General features: G+C 43.4%; 1 protein-coding gene across 4 annotated transcripts in view; it reads left to right on the top strand.

The window, feature by feature from the left end:
- The window catches only part of CPED1 (cadherin like and PC-esterase domain containing 1), a 131,502-nt gene that overhangs the window by 97,802 nt on the left and 18,894 nt on the right, over window positions 1-14,806 (top strand). For all 4 annotated transcript variants that reach the window (XM_077935863.1, XM_077935861.1, XM_077935862.1 and 1 more), the window contains 2 exons: window positions 12,722-12,839; window positions 14,349-14,485. In XM_077935863.1, the coding sequence (XP_077791989.1) occupies window positions 12,722-12,839; window positions 14,349-14,485 (255 nt within the window). The remainder of the gene's footprint in view (window positions 1-12,721; window positions 12,840-14,348; window positions 14,486-14,806) is intronic.

Below are 14,806 nucleotides of genomic sequence, written 5' to 3'. Positions count from 1 at the left end.
GTTTATAAAATAAGGAGAAATCACAAAGGAAGAGTATACATGAGTAGCCAACAGTTGCAGACCCTCCAAGTGTCCCTATTTTCCAGGGACAGTCCCTGATTTAGAGAAGCTGTCACGGTTTCTAATTTGATCCTGGAATATCCCTCTTTTCCTCTGCATGTCCTTATTTTCATCAGAGAAATGTTGGAGGATATGGAGTTATCTGACCCCCCCAAGCCATCTGACAGCAGCCCTGTATACGGAAGGGTTTCTTTAATGTTTAATGTCTTATTCAGTTTTTATATATGTTGGAAGCCTCCCAGAGTAGCTGGGGCAACCCAGTCAAATGGGTGGGATGTAAATAGTAAAATTATTATTATGGAAACGGGCGTCCCTATTTTCACTGGAGAAATGTTGGCCCGTATGCAGCCGCAGGGAGAAGGTCAGGCAGGCCAAAGCTCATAATGAACTCAAGCTTGCAAGAGAGGTTAAAAATAATAATAAAGGTTTCTTTGGCTATGTTCAACGCCAGAGGAGGAACAAGCAAGGTTCCTTGCATGGAGAAGATGGAGAGATCCTATTAGGTGACAGAGAGAAGGCAGAACTGCTCAATATCTACGTTGCCTCTATCTTCACCCAAAAGGAAACCAGTGCCCAACTTGGTGATAACAGAATAAACAATGCAAGGAAGGAGCTGCAGCCCAAGATAGGAAAAGAGGTGATAAGGGAACACCTAGCTACAAATGAATTCAGATCTCCAAGGCCTGATGGGCTGCACCAAAGGCACTAAAGGAAAGGTGGACTTAATCTGTGATTCGCCACACAGTCGGTCTCTCATTCCATCCCCAGTACAGCAATATTGGCACGCTTAAAGCTATGTACTTAAGCTATGCTTGCTTAAAACCCAACTATGCCATTCCCTCCCCCCCAATTCAGAATGATGCTGGTTTGGAGAAAACCCACTGAAACAGAGTATTTCATAAGAAACCACAGGATAGATACAGTATAGAGATGGATTGTGGCTAATGTTATGTGTACAGCGCTGGATGCAGAGTAAACAGCGGGATGTAGGTTGTTATGTACTGAAGTTCTCACCCTGGGCCAGCAGGGGGATACTGTAGATAGTTTTCATTCAGGTCCACATATGCAAATAAGGGATTGAAAGTGACATTCAGTGATGGGATAGTTACAGAAAATGGTTATTGTTGCGTTCTAGTGGAGCTCTATATAAGCAGGCTGGCTGAACCCTTCAGATCAGTTATCTTCTGGGCCTGTGAATAACAAGAGCTGTTTGAAGAATCGCTGTGTCGTCTGATATGTTCACCCACAACTTAACATAGGTAGTCAACTGTCTTTCAGCATGCAGGTTGCATACAGGAATGTGTGAACATACCCATGATTTAGGCAAACCAGTTGCATTGTGGTTGAGCAGGAGCACCCAGTTTAGGGATGATGTATTGTCATCAGCTGTGGGTAAAATAGTTTCGGGAAGAAAGCATGTTTCTGCCTGAACACATTTTTGCTGAATTCTAGGAGAGCTGTATTTTGCGGCCATCTGGTTTTACTAAACAACAGAAAGAGATTGAATCACAGATTAAAGATATGTCATACGTAATAATTTGATTTCTCATTATGCATGATAAATTATATTAATTATCATGGGCTCTGGACTGAAGCTGCAGCCAAATTCTGAGGGGGGGGTGCCGCTTAGTGGAAGCATCTCAATCGTTTCATTACAGGACATGTTGTACTAAAGGAATTTTAAATGCCTGTTTCCATAACTGACACAACCTGAAAATACTGGATTTGCAGAGAGGCTCCAACACTATTTATCTTTTTTACTATTTTCAGTCGACACAGAATACACCTCTCCACCTGTGCTGCAACTTCTACATAAAACATCTGTGCTGATTCGAGATAATCATTTCCCTTTAATTAAAAAAAGCTACGTTTTTGGAGCACAAAAATAAGCTTCTCCACAGCACTAGGAAATTTCTAATAACTGGTGTGCTTTATAAAATCTGTTATCAGGCAAAGCACTAGCAGCACATGCCAGGAGTAGGAAACTTATTTCAGTCCAGGGGCTGCATTCCCTTTCTAACAAGCTTCCAAGAGCCACATGCCAGCAGTGGGCGGGGCCTTATGCAAATGTGGGTGGAGCAACGAATGCAAATGTTACCCTTTTACAGTAAGATAGTTTCTACACCCCTGTGTTTCCTCGGTCCACACAAGGAAGAAGCATCATCAGAACTCATCCAGGCAAAACCCGTTGGAGGGCTAATGAGAGATGTAGACTGGTGGGGGAGCAGGGAATAACACTTTAATTATGGATCACTACAGGGCAGAGAGATCTTGATCATTTCTATTCAGTATGAGGGAACTTTATTTCTTTTCTTTTCTTTTTGGTTTCAGATTTACAGGTATCTCTCCCTGCAGAATCTAGAGAAATATGGTTGTCATGATTTTAGATTGGGTGTTATTTTGAAATATATATATTTAGGTTTTGCACGCCCTGCCTTTAGTTGGCTATATTGTTGAATTATTGTTTACTTCTCTCTGTGGTTCCATAATAATTTGAAAGCTAACAAAAATATATATTTTTAATTAAAAAGACACATTCCACCTAGGCAAAAAGAGTTGGCCAATGAGGGATGTCGCCTAAGTAGAATTCTGAGGGCCAGACAGAGAGCCATTTGGCCCCTGAGGTTCCCTTCCCCTGTGCCAGCATATAGAGATGATGATGATGATGATGATTTTATTTATACCCTTCCTGTCGGCATACAGAGGGTCGAAAGGGCAGCTGGCTAGCCCCAGCTGGGTCGTCCCCTTCCAGCCATCCCGCTGCGAAGACCCATCGGCCTCTGCTCCGACATAAATCAGCAACCCAGGCTTCAAAGCCAGGGCACACTGTATCAGCAGGGCAAACTGCGCAAACAGAATAGGCGTGAGGCTTGTGGAAGCATACTACAACTACGGATTTATTAATCATAAATCAGGACAAAGAAACATGTCGTCTCTCTCTTTGTCTTCTCGGCGAGAGAGTAAAAAGCAAAAGCAATAACACAGCGGAAGTTCCACTAACGCCAGCAGAACAGTGCTGGAATGTAAACAGACATGTGACACGTAACAGTTCCATGTCTTCTCCTTAAGGTGGAATGAACATTTCCCAATACCGCCCACCTGGCTGGGCCTCCCCAGCCACTCTGGGCGGCTCCCAACAGAATATTAAAAACACGATAAAACATCAAACATTAAAAACTTCCCCAAACAGGGTTGCCTTCAGATGTCTTCTAAACGTCAGTTAGTTGTTTATTTCCTTGACATCTGATGGGAGGGCGTTCCACAGGGTGAGTGCCACTACCGAGAAGGCCCTCTGCCTGGTTCCCTGTAACTTCACTTCTCGCAGGGAGGAAATCACCAGAAGGCCCTCAGCGCTGGACCTCAGGGCTGAACAATGGGGGTGGAGACACTCCTTCAGGTATAGATAGACGTAGCAGAGAAGCAGCAGACAGCAGAAGGCTCCACTTGATTCCAGAACCCCTTGACTTTCATCTGTTCACTTATTGTCTTACCCCAAAATTTCCTTCTCTCTATTTCTTATAGCTGTAAATTCTAATTTAGGTAACTGTGTTTCCCACCAGTTTAATTCAGCAGCAACCTTGCCTTGTGTTTTACGCACCTGCCAATCTACCCTGTTAACTCATTCATCATGGCCTCGTGCGGCAGACTTAAGTGCTTGAACTTAGTGATTCATTCAGTGTCCCAGATTAATTCATTGCCGCTGTAATGGCTTGAGTCGCTTTTTGCTACCAGTTCCTTGATTTCCTGAATTGAAAGAAACAGAGGGTATGGAGCACTGTGAACTTTCTGCTGAGAAAACAGAGTCAGTTTTTAACCGGGACCTTGTCCTTTGGCACCAGCTTCAGCATCCAATCTGTAAAAAAAGCTTCCTCCATGCCGTCATGCTAGCAAGCTGCAAGGAGACTGTGCGTTCTATCTGCTGTGTACCAGAAGGCAAACCCTTAATCAATATCTTTTGGAATATATATATATATATATATGTATGTATACACACACACACACACACACACACACACACACACAACATTAAATTCTCTTCTTTGTTTAAAGCAACAAGAGAGCTGAAAATCTATTAGAGCCAATTTAGTTACCATTATGGGTTTCAAAGAAAGAAAGAACAGATTTGTAGGTGATTTGGAGGAGCCAATTTGTCTTCCTTATTTCTGTTCTCCAGCTGTGTGCATATACGAGAGTATATTTATCAGCAGCGTCGGTATAAGCCAGCCAGGGAAATCTAACCTAGAGATGGCCGTTCTTTTATCGATTTTCCAAAGCAAAACGTTTCTTCACTTGACAGCTCTGTATCCCAAAATATTGGTATTGATTGGTAGTATTGATATTGATATAAGCCGCCCTTCAGTTTTATCGCCTTCAACGTGCGGCCTCATTTTGAAATTGACCATGGGTTTTCATTCTCTTTTGTCCTGAACCTGGAAGTCAGTATGTCAAGCCCCCAGTCCAGGGTCAATCCACATGTCCAAAGTCCTGCAGAGATCTTGGAGCATCTTTACACCAGCATGGTGTTGTGGTTAAGAGTGGTGGACACGTAACCTGGTGAACCGGGTTCGCTTCCCCGCTCCTCCACAGGCAGCTGCTGGGTGACCTTGGGCTAGTCACACTTCTCTGAAGTCTCTCAGCCTCACTCACCTCACAGAGTGTTTGCTGTGGGGGAGGAAGGGAAAGGAGATTGTTGACCACTTTGAGACTCCTTAAGGGGAGTGAAAGGCGGGATATCAAGTCCAAACTCTTCTTCTCTTCTTCTCCTAAGCCGAGGTCCTTCAACATGGACAGTGGAGCAGAGACAGCACCTCAGCTCTGCTTCCCTTTTATACTTTGCAGGGGAGCCAACTATAGGGGACCCTGGGGCCTTGAGTTTTGTTGTGCGTGCTCAACACCGCAGGGCTCCTGATGCAACTTTCAGTGCCATGCAAAGCACCGGAAGTCACGTCCGAGGTCTCACAAGACCTCGGAGGTGGAAGTCAGGTTCTGAGGCTGTGGGGCGTGTGACATCATGATGTTGCATCACAGCGCACATGCTGGGCACCCATACCCTGGGGCCCAAGTGGGCACCCCTGATATTTTTCCTGCTGGTTGCAACATCTGGGTTTGATGAGGCAGGTGTCAGGCTTCAGGGAATCTGATCCCCCTCCCTCACTGCTGGCAGCCAGAAGTGGGAAAACAAGAAGTTCTTACTGAGATAATTTATTCAATATTCAGAGAAAGAGACGTGTGATGCCGCCTCTTGGATAATGGCATTGCTGTGAGTAAAGTCCCACCCCTTCCGTCTCTCCTATTATATGTCATCCCTAAGTTGGCTGATCTGTGCTTTCTGCCTCTGAGCTTTCTGTTCTCCTACTTTCAATGCCTGCCTGGACCTGGGTGGGAGTGGGTCTGGCCTGCTTTCCAAAGACACCGAGTCTGTCAGCTGTCTCTCCTCTGGTGCTTCTTCTTCTTCCCCATGCTCCTCTCCCAATATTTCCCATCTTCTCCCCTCTGCAGCCTCTGAACTGTGACCTTCTGCAAACCACTGTTCTAAATCTATACCGTCTCCCTCTTCTCTGGGAAGTGCAGGAGGAGTGGGGAGGTCTCCACCATTCCTCTTCAGTCCAGTCCCTGACAGAAAGTGACCCTCACCTGTGCCAAGCCTCCTCCATCTGAGGAATCACACATGTCCTCCCAGACCTAGCAAGCCCAACTGGCCAGCTAGGGAGCTGGGCTGTAGGCCTTTGTCTGTCTCAGACTCCTAAGAGCACCCCTCTCACTGCTCCCTATGCCTCAGCACCCGCCATGCTCATGGAGACAGAGGTCCCTCTGGTGATGTGTCCTGCTGTTCTGGTTCCTGCGCATTGATCCCCCCCCTTCCCCTCATTCTCCTCCATCACCCCATGAGTACTTCCTACACCAACCTCTCCTTCCCCAGCTCTCAGGTCTTTATCCACTCATTGATGGCAAGCAGACATCATGGCTCTGTTCTAGCTCCACTGCCAGAGGCAGCATGTTAGGAGAATGCTCAGGTTTGTGCTTCTGGGGTTGTCACGGGCATCTGGTTCTTGCATCTGCGAAGCTCTGTGGCTTCCCTTTGGATCAAAAGGCTGCGAGTTGATGTCTAGCTCCCACGGGAACTCCAGCTTTCCTAGCAGCAAAAGCACAACAATCATAGCTAACAATTTGATGCCCTTTCACCACACCCAAAACAACGGCTTGAGACAAACGCCTGCGTGCCTAACGGCTGGTCAGGAACGGAGGTTCCTGTATCAAGGCAATCAGGCCCAGATTTCCAATTCGGATTGAAGCCAGTTTGGGAAAGCAAACATAAGATTTCATTTTAAAAGATGAGATAGATCAGGATAGATGTGGATTGTGGTTATCACCATGTGCACGCCACTTCCCAAAGCAGCACTGGATGCAGCGTAAACAGCGGTCCTTCAAATTGTTATGAATAGAAAGCTAAAATTCCTTTCCAGTTGGTTCTTACCCAACCCATTAAAAATCATAGAAGGGATTGCAAAGGATTTGAACTGTCCTAACCAAGGGGCTGTGCTGTGTCAAGGTCTAGGGCGGACCCCTTTATACATTCCCTCGCTCAAGAAAGAGGTAGACAGAGAAACATCCTGGTTAATTTCTTCTGGAAATCTATCGGCGGGAAGAAGGCTGCTTTTTCCGCAGCCCAGCCGGCGCGTTTTCTTCTCACCAATCACCCATGTGATTCCTTAATTCCCCAAATGGGGAGATGAAGCATATGGCTTCACGGGTTTTTTTTTTATAGATATACAGCCATCGCACCCGATATGAGACGCTGCTTTCATATGAGGCCTTTGTGATATTAACAAAATTAAAAACATCAAAGCCCTGTGGCTCAGATCTGTTGGAAGTATATTAGAGAGTAGACGGTAAACACGAACAAAGAGATATGCCTGCGAACAGAATATGCTTTGCATTAGTGTTATCCCTCAACACACATGTAACCCCCCCCCCCCACTTTTGCATGAAGGGCAGGAACTAATTGGGTCTGTGGCGTTGTGTGGGAGAGCAGCCTAATCCTGTTCGTGTGCCTGATGCCGCGTTAACTTCCTCTCCGACTTTTATCAGAACATATTTACTTCAAAGGGAATCTTCCAGATGCTTACACACCCAGAGGAGTAGCCCAGATCTTCAGGGAACTAGCTGCGCAGGAACTAATGGCAGCAAATTTCATCCTTTGCCATTGCGATGTAGTAAACCTTACGCTTTTTTATTGAAAGAAAACCCCGATATGAATTTGGTTTGCAACTAGCCTAGTCAAGGTGTGTAGTACAGTGGTACCTCGGATTACATATGCTTCAGGTTACATACGCTTCAGGTTACAGACTCTGCTAACCCAGAAATAGTAGCTCGGGTTAAGAACTTTGCTTCAGGATGAGAACAGAAATCGTGAGGCGATGGCAACAGCGGCAGCAGGAGGCCCCATTAGCTAAAGTGGTGCTTCAGTTTAAGAACAGTTTCAGGTTAAGAACGGACCTCCAGAGCGAATTAAGTACGTAACCAGAGGTACCACTGTACCTTGTTCTCAAACGTTTTGGTTCCCGAATGCTGCAAACCCAGAAGTGACTGTTCCAGTTTGTGAATTATTTTTGGAAGCCAAACATCCAACAGGGCTTCCTGCAGCTAATCAGAAGCCACGCTTTGGTTTCTGAACATTTTGGAAGTCGAACCAACTTCCAGAATGGATTCTGTTCGACTTCCAAGGTACAACTGTACCTAAAACGACACTTGACACAGAAAACCACACAAGCACCGCTTCCCATTTCTGGCAAATCATCATGGATGATTATTTGTTGCCCTTTAATTCTATCCAGAATATAGCATTAGTAAGGCCAGGATTATTTTTTTCAGCCAGAACTCACCGGAGCTCAGTCCCGGCATCTCTCAAGTGGGCGCCATTGCCATTATAAGAGAACAAGGGAGGTGTTTATGGGGAGTTGCAGCACCTTTTTTTCTAGAAAAATGGCACTGAGCAAGGCTATCCACTATCTCATTCACTCAGGGTGGAATGTCTTTTAATTCATGAACTTTTTACCAAATCTTCAGCCGTTTTCTCGTCTTTTCCAGCATGGAAGCACATATCTATTCTGAGCACCCCGTTCGCCCCAAAAGAGAGCAAAGAGTTCAATGTGTTGAGCTGGATATTGTGCTGTTGCTTTTAGATGGGATTTTTTGAGGCTTTTTATAGAGAGCCCAGAATGTGGCTGGGGGTGGAGCACACATACATCGATCATTTGGATAAAACCCCGAGGCAGGTGGGTTGCAGTAGAAACCACCGTGGCAATTATGGCGGCATTTGCTTCTCATTTGCTCTGCTGCATGAACCGTTTTTGATAGAGTGGGGTTAACCCATCTGCTCATAATTTATTTCTCTGCAGTGAGAATCCCATTTGACTTTTTATGAGCTCATTCCGACTAATGTTATTAGCCTCCTTTTCCTACAGAATTTGTTAATCACTTTTCATCGTACACTTTGGTTGTGTATGAAAACGGACATCAGCTGACTAAAGGGAGCGCTGAAAAGAATTCATGAGGAGCTTTTCCTTTAAAAAAAAATGCAATGAGTTGCAGATGTTTCAGAGAAGGAATTGGTAATTTCATTTTGTCCTGATTAAGTGAGATAGAGCTGTGTAGTCACAACTGAACAGTGCAAGCAAGAATACCATTCCTCTTCTTTAGATATAGCTATCATACCAAGCTGACTGCATACTTCATTCTGTTATGGCATGTTCTCTGTGGCCCATTTGAGACATATATTTGAGATATTTTTTCATGGAGCTGAATATTATATGATAAATATTATATGAGATGATATATTATACTACCTGTGATATGGAAGCCCATCTTTCTGTTGGACGATTGGGCAAAGAGAAGCTGCAGGTTTCCTTGCTGTTATGTACTGAAGTTCTCACCCTGGGCCAGCAGGGGGATACTGTAGATAGTTATGCAAATGAAGGATCAAAAGTGACGTTCAGTGATTGGATAGTTTTAGAAAGTTGTTACAGTAACGTTGTACTGAAGCTCTATATAAGCAGGCTGACTGAGCCCTTTAGTTCAGTTCTGTTCTGGCCTCTGAATAAACAAGAGCTGTTTGAAGAATCACTGTGTTGTCTGATATGTTCACCCACAACTTAACACTTGCAATTCAGAAACCTGGAAAACTTGTTTGCTCAGAGCTAGCAAATGCCATGCGCATCATGGTAATTGTGGTTCTGTTTTATCACTAGCAAAGCTCTTCAAAACAATCGTATGTTTCTGGGTGAATCCTGTTTGTACTTGTTTTGATTTAGAGGGCATATGTCTCCTTTAATATAACCAACCCTCCTGTTTCCTATTGTTCTGTGGGAATCTTACTGTGCCTTCCCTTTGGCAAAGCATAGGACCTATCGTTTAATTAAGGGGGAAGTACTCAGAACATAATTTGCCAAAAGTAGATGCCTAATGGCATGCCCATACCAGACAATTTGGTGTGATCAAGTGATTGTGAATGGGCAGTCCACACCAAATGCAGTCTCCTTTCTCAGTTTTCACTCCTTTTTCAGGGTTTTCAGTACCTCATTAAAAGAATGGCGCCCCTTACCACTAGGAATGCATGGGTCTTGAATTCCTGATTTCCATCATGACATGTGAGGATGCTTTTTTGCAATGTTCTTTTTTTATTTATTTGAGATTTCTTGAAATATAAATGCTATTCAAGTTAAATGAATGAATAGGAAGTCAAAGGCGGCACACAGACATTTATTTATGAGGAGAGCAGAACTGTGCAGATCTATCCCCAAGCTGGTTCATTTCATTTTTCTATTACTCCTATTTTACAATTTCAGTGATTTATTGCTGGACTCAAGCTTGATGAATCCAGAAAATGCCTTGGATGAGATCATAGGATGCTGTTGCTCTAAGGATGTAATTATTCAAGTGTTTTAAAGAAATTTGAACTTTTTAATATCTCCCTCTTTTAATATGTGAAAAGTATAGCTGTAATCATGTGATCTCAGGAACATGGACCCAAGCTTGAATCAACCTTGTTGCTAATATTTTGAAACACATATTCTTGATATATTTATGGCTTGCTTAGATTTACATACAAGTGTGTCGCTTTTTCAGCTGACATTAAGCCAAGTTACCAAATAACCTGCTGAAATCAATTGCCATAATCCATTTAAGACCACATTGGCATATTCACTAGAGGTTGTGTAATTTATTTCCCTTTCAGGATGTATCGCACCAACCTCTCTCTTGAACATAAATTAATAACATAAGTTGTGGGTTCAGTAGAACCCCTTTGAGGACCTCCAGAGAGTTTAGGTGTTGGAATCAATGCCAGCATGATTAACTCAACATAAACTGTACTACTCCAACTAAACTAGGTGCTCATTTTTTGTTCCCTATTGAATCTTCTCTGTTGTGACTTGCAGTGGTATAAATAACATTATCACGCTATGATTTAAAGGGCACCTGCCAACCTGGCATTCTTTTGAAATCAGTCCAGACATTTCAAAGCTTCCTTCTTGATTGCCTTGTATAAATGAGGGTGCCCCTCCCCAAAAAGAAATATAATTTGTTTGCCTGCCTCTCATTCTTGAAGTGTCCGATATTTTTGACAACTTCCAAAGTTTTGTCAACTTTCATCTTTGAATAAAGCATTGGAAATTCTACAGTTCTGCAAGCGCCTGAAAGGAACCTTCCAAAGCCACTCACAGCTAAAGTAAATGTGAGTGGCTGACCTTTGGCCACTCCATTTTACAAGGCAATATTAATGCCGCCTTTGATCACAAGACATTAGCTTTCCCTCGCATACTGCATACATCCTGCATTCATCCCCTGCAAGAGATCAGGGGTCGTTTTAAACATTAAACAAAATAAAATAATGTTTTTGGTCATATTTTCACTAGCTGAATTGAAGGCATCTTGACAAAGATGCATTTAATCAGCCTGCAATGAAAGCAAAGATTATGGCATATTGCTTAAATATCTGCAACATCCGCAAGAAATGAACAAGAAAATCCCTGTTCAGTTTTCTTATGACACTCAGGCGACGGCAATAGCAGTTGGTTCAGGAATCTGGAATTTGCCCGCGAAGGCTTGTGCAAATTGTCGTGCCACATGGTAGAAGCCTTTGATAGTACTGTTGGTGGTTACTGTTCCAATGTTGTGTAAATCCTGGGCTCAGAGGTTCCATACGGACCTGACAGATTCACCAATGGAAAGTGCATGGTTGTGATGCTTCTGCATATGAAGCTGTTGTGGCGATCACACAGGGCCCCCGGACGTTTGACGGTCTATTGACCCTGTGCCACCACTGCGATTGCTTTTTCCACTGCCACCACCCCATATCTCATGGGGACACACGGAGTCCAGTCAGTTGTTAACATAAACAAATAATCAAGTTTATTTTTAAATGCAGGAACAAGCTTTTGGTTTCAATTAATTTTTCTCTTGTCAGTTTCTTATTCTTAGTTCCTAACAACTCCAAACTGATTATTCCAACTATCTATCTGACGCCACCTAACAATTCCTCTCACTCTCTCACAATACAACTCTACCAACCCACACCTATACCTCCCTCTTCCTTCTTCAACTCCCAAACCTCAACTTCATCTCAAATGATTTTCAAAACCTCCCACTCTATTTTAACCCTTTCCTTGTGACCCACCCTAGGAGGCAAATGCCACAGCTGTCTTGTTCGAAGGCAGGCAATCGGTTCTCCTTTCTCGCTATTGTCTGTGCTGCACCTGTAGTAGTTCTCCAAGCTTCCAGTCAGAATTTCCCCCAACCCTATTTGGAACTGCATGGGATCAAACCTGTGACCTTCTACATTAAAACACATCCGTTGTGCTATCATTTAGGGATGGGGGAGAAATTCAATTCGGTCCATATTTAAAGGCAACTATCTTACTCACATTTTTGTTGCATGTCTTTAGGCGTCAGGCAAAATCCTCTCCCAGGCCTTTGGCTTTTCAACTGGGGGTGAGGTACTGTTTTTGTTTTCTCATGTATTCTTGTGTCTTTATATTGTAAACTGCCCCTACGATCCTCAGATGCAGAGCTGTATAGAAATTAAAAACAACAGCACTATCATCCTTCAAAATGCACACTGAATTTTGCAATACAGCTATCTAGCCAAGTAACATGTACAAAAGTGCATAAACTGTGGTAAAGAATCCTTAGAAATGCATATATTCATGAAAATGACATACAAAAAAGGTATTATTTCAGGGGGAAATTGCTTTGCAAAATTGGTATATTAGGCAAAGTTGCAAACCACCATGTGTATTTTCGTACAAATTGATGCAGGTAACCTGGCGAATTTTCATGATAGCTTTTTTTAATTGCAAACTGATGTGGAAATGTTGAGAACTGATCTTAAGATTCCGAAAGCAAGAAGCTGAATGAAACTACGACTGAGAGACTTGTGCATCCCCATAAGAAGAAAAAGCCCATAGTTGCAGAGTTGGGATGATGTATGTTTGATTTTTGGTTACGTTTCAGAGCCAGCAGGAACCAGGAAAGAACAGCTTCCCTTGCAACATTCCTCATAACTGGGGAGTTCTTAATATTGTATTGTCCAGTGTATTTTATATGTGATATTACAAAATAATGGCTGGGTGTTAACAAATCGTATCTGCACATTTTAATACAGGATTGTGGCACACTCATTCATCCTGAAGAACCCTGTGGCTTGCAACCTCTCTCTGCTGACTACCTGTCAGCCATTTCAGAGCCGCAGTTGAAAACATGTGAAACGGGAGACACAAAAGGTTTGTTCCTGATATATTTCATACGGGTTCAGAAAGGCATCCTGTTCCCACTAGAATGCAGGTTATTTTGCTACAGGGAGCCACATTAAGTGAAAAAGATCAAGAATGAACCATGAACTTTGAATGCTGATGACACAGCTAGGTTAGGTCAGAACTCTGTGTGCTTCTTGAGAAACAAATGTCTGTTGGATATATAACAATATTTTAATATTGCGAAAAAGTGCACAATTCCTTACTACTAGATATTCCCATTATTATCAAGAAATAAGCTCCCTTGACCACAATGGGTTTTAGCTCCTGAGTCAACATCCATAGGATACTGATGGAAATGAGCTGGTGAAAAAGACTTTTAAAATAGTATTAAAGGAGAGAAAACTCTCCTTTCATGGTGGCAGCTTAAGATGGGCAAAGCTTTATACAGAATGAGGAAGGCTTTTATTTGGATACTACAGTGGCAAAACCCTAATCTTCTAAGGAACCAGGAGAAACAAGTGTTAACAGCAGGAACTTTATTCAACACCTCTCTAGATAAAGGTAAAGGGGCCCCTGACCATTAGGTCCAGTCGCGGACGACTCTGGGGTTGCGGCGCTCATCTCGCTTTATTGGCTGAGGGAGCTGGCATACAGCTTCTGGGTCATGTGGCCAGCATGACTAAGCTGCTTCTGGCAAACCAGAGCAGCGCACGGAAACACCGTTTACCTTCCCGCCAGAGTGGTACCTATTTATCTACTTGCACTTTGAGGTGCTTTCAAACTGCTAGGTTGGCAGGAGCAAGGACCGAGCAACGGGAGCTCGCCCCATCACAGGGATTCGAACCACCAACCTTCTGATCGGCAAGCCCTAGGCTCTGTGGTTTAACCCACAGCGCCATCCGCGTCCCTAACACCTCTCTAGTGTTGTATAAATTAATTATAAAAATTGTAACTTTGCAGTGTTTAGAGAAGGGATTGAAAATCCGTGATTGAGCTCAAGCCTTTCATGGGCAAGTTCTCAGGTTCAGTCTTCGGTATCTCTAGTTGAAAGGAACAGGTAGCAGGTGATATGAAAAACCTAGGCCTGTTTCCCAAACTTGGGTCTCCAGCTGTTTTTGGATTACAACTCCCATCACCCCTTGCTAGCAGGACCAGTGGTCAGGGATGATGGGGAACCTTGGTCTAGATGGACAAACGATCTGACCTGGTATAAAGTAGGTTTAAGTTCCCATTGGGTGACCTCTGGGCCAGTCACCATCTTTGAGCCTAACCTAAGCCACAGGGCTTTTGTGAGGAGAAAATGGGGTGGGGGGTAATCTACACAGCCTTGAGATCCTGGGAGGAAAGGCAAATACAGAAATAAGATTCTTGCGTTATTCTGCCAAGCTTAAAGGTTGTCACATTGAGGTCTTGTCTGACAGTCAGTGACCAGGCGGTGGGAAGAAATCTGGTCCTAGTCACAAACGCCTCCTCTTAGTAACAGCAAATACAAGTAGCCCAGATGAAAACCAAAGTGTGATTATATTCTGTTTTTAGGACAATGGATTGTGCCCTGTCTGAGTTGTTCCGACAACAGAACCTGTGATTGGAGGCAGATAACATGGCAGCCGCACGATTGTCAATATCCCATTGTGAACAAACCAGAGCTCCAACAATGTGTAAAAAACAAAAAGGTAGGTTGTAAATTTGGAACAGGAGAGCTGAAAGGGGATTCAGTTTATCTCAGCACCGAATACATTGTCCTGACATTCTTCGGCATAAGTTTGCACATGAATATACGCTATTATTAATATATTAAAGTACCCTTGATATTACTTCAGAATTATCTCCCTGTGACCGTCGTGCTTCCATTTCTAACTGGCCTTGACTTGACAGTATTCAGGCATTGAATGAAATAGGTCCTAGTCACACATTAAGATGTAACATGTTTCAGATGAAGACTAAAACACAATGTACAGTGGTACCTTGGTTCTCAAACTTAATCTGTTCCTGAA

Source organism: Podarcis muralis, chromosome 10, assembly GCF_964188315.1.
Source record: "Podarcis muralis chromosome 10, rPodMur119.hap1.1, whole genome shotgun sequence".
In the NCBI taxonomy this organism is placed as follows: Eukaryota; Metazoa; Chordata; class Lepidosauria; order Squamata; family Lacertidae; genus Podarcis; species Podarcis muralis.
This window is presented reverse-complemented; position numbering and strand designations above follow the sequence as displayed.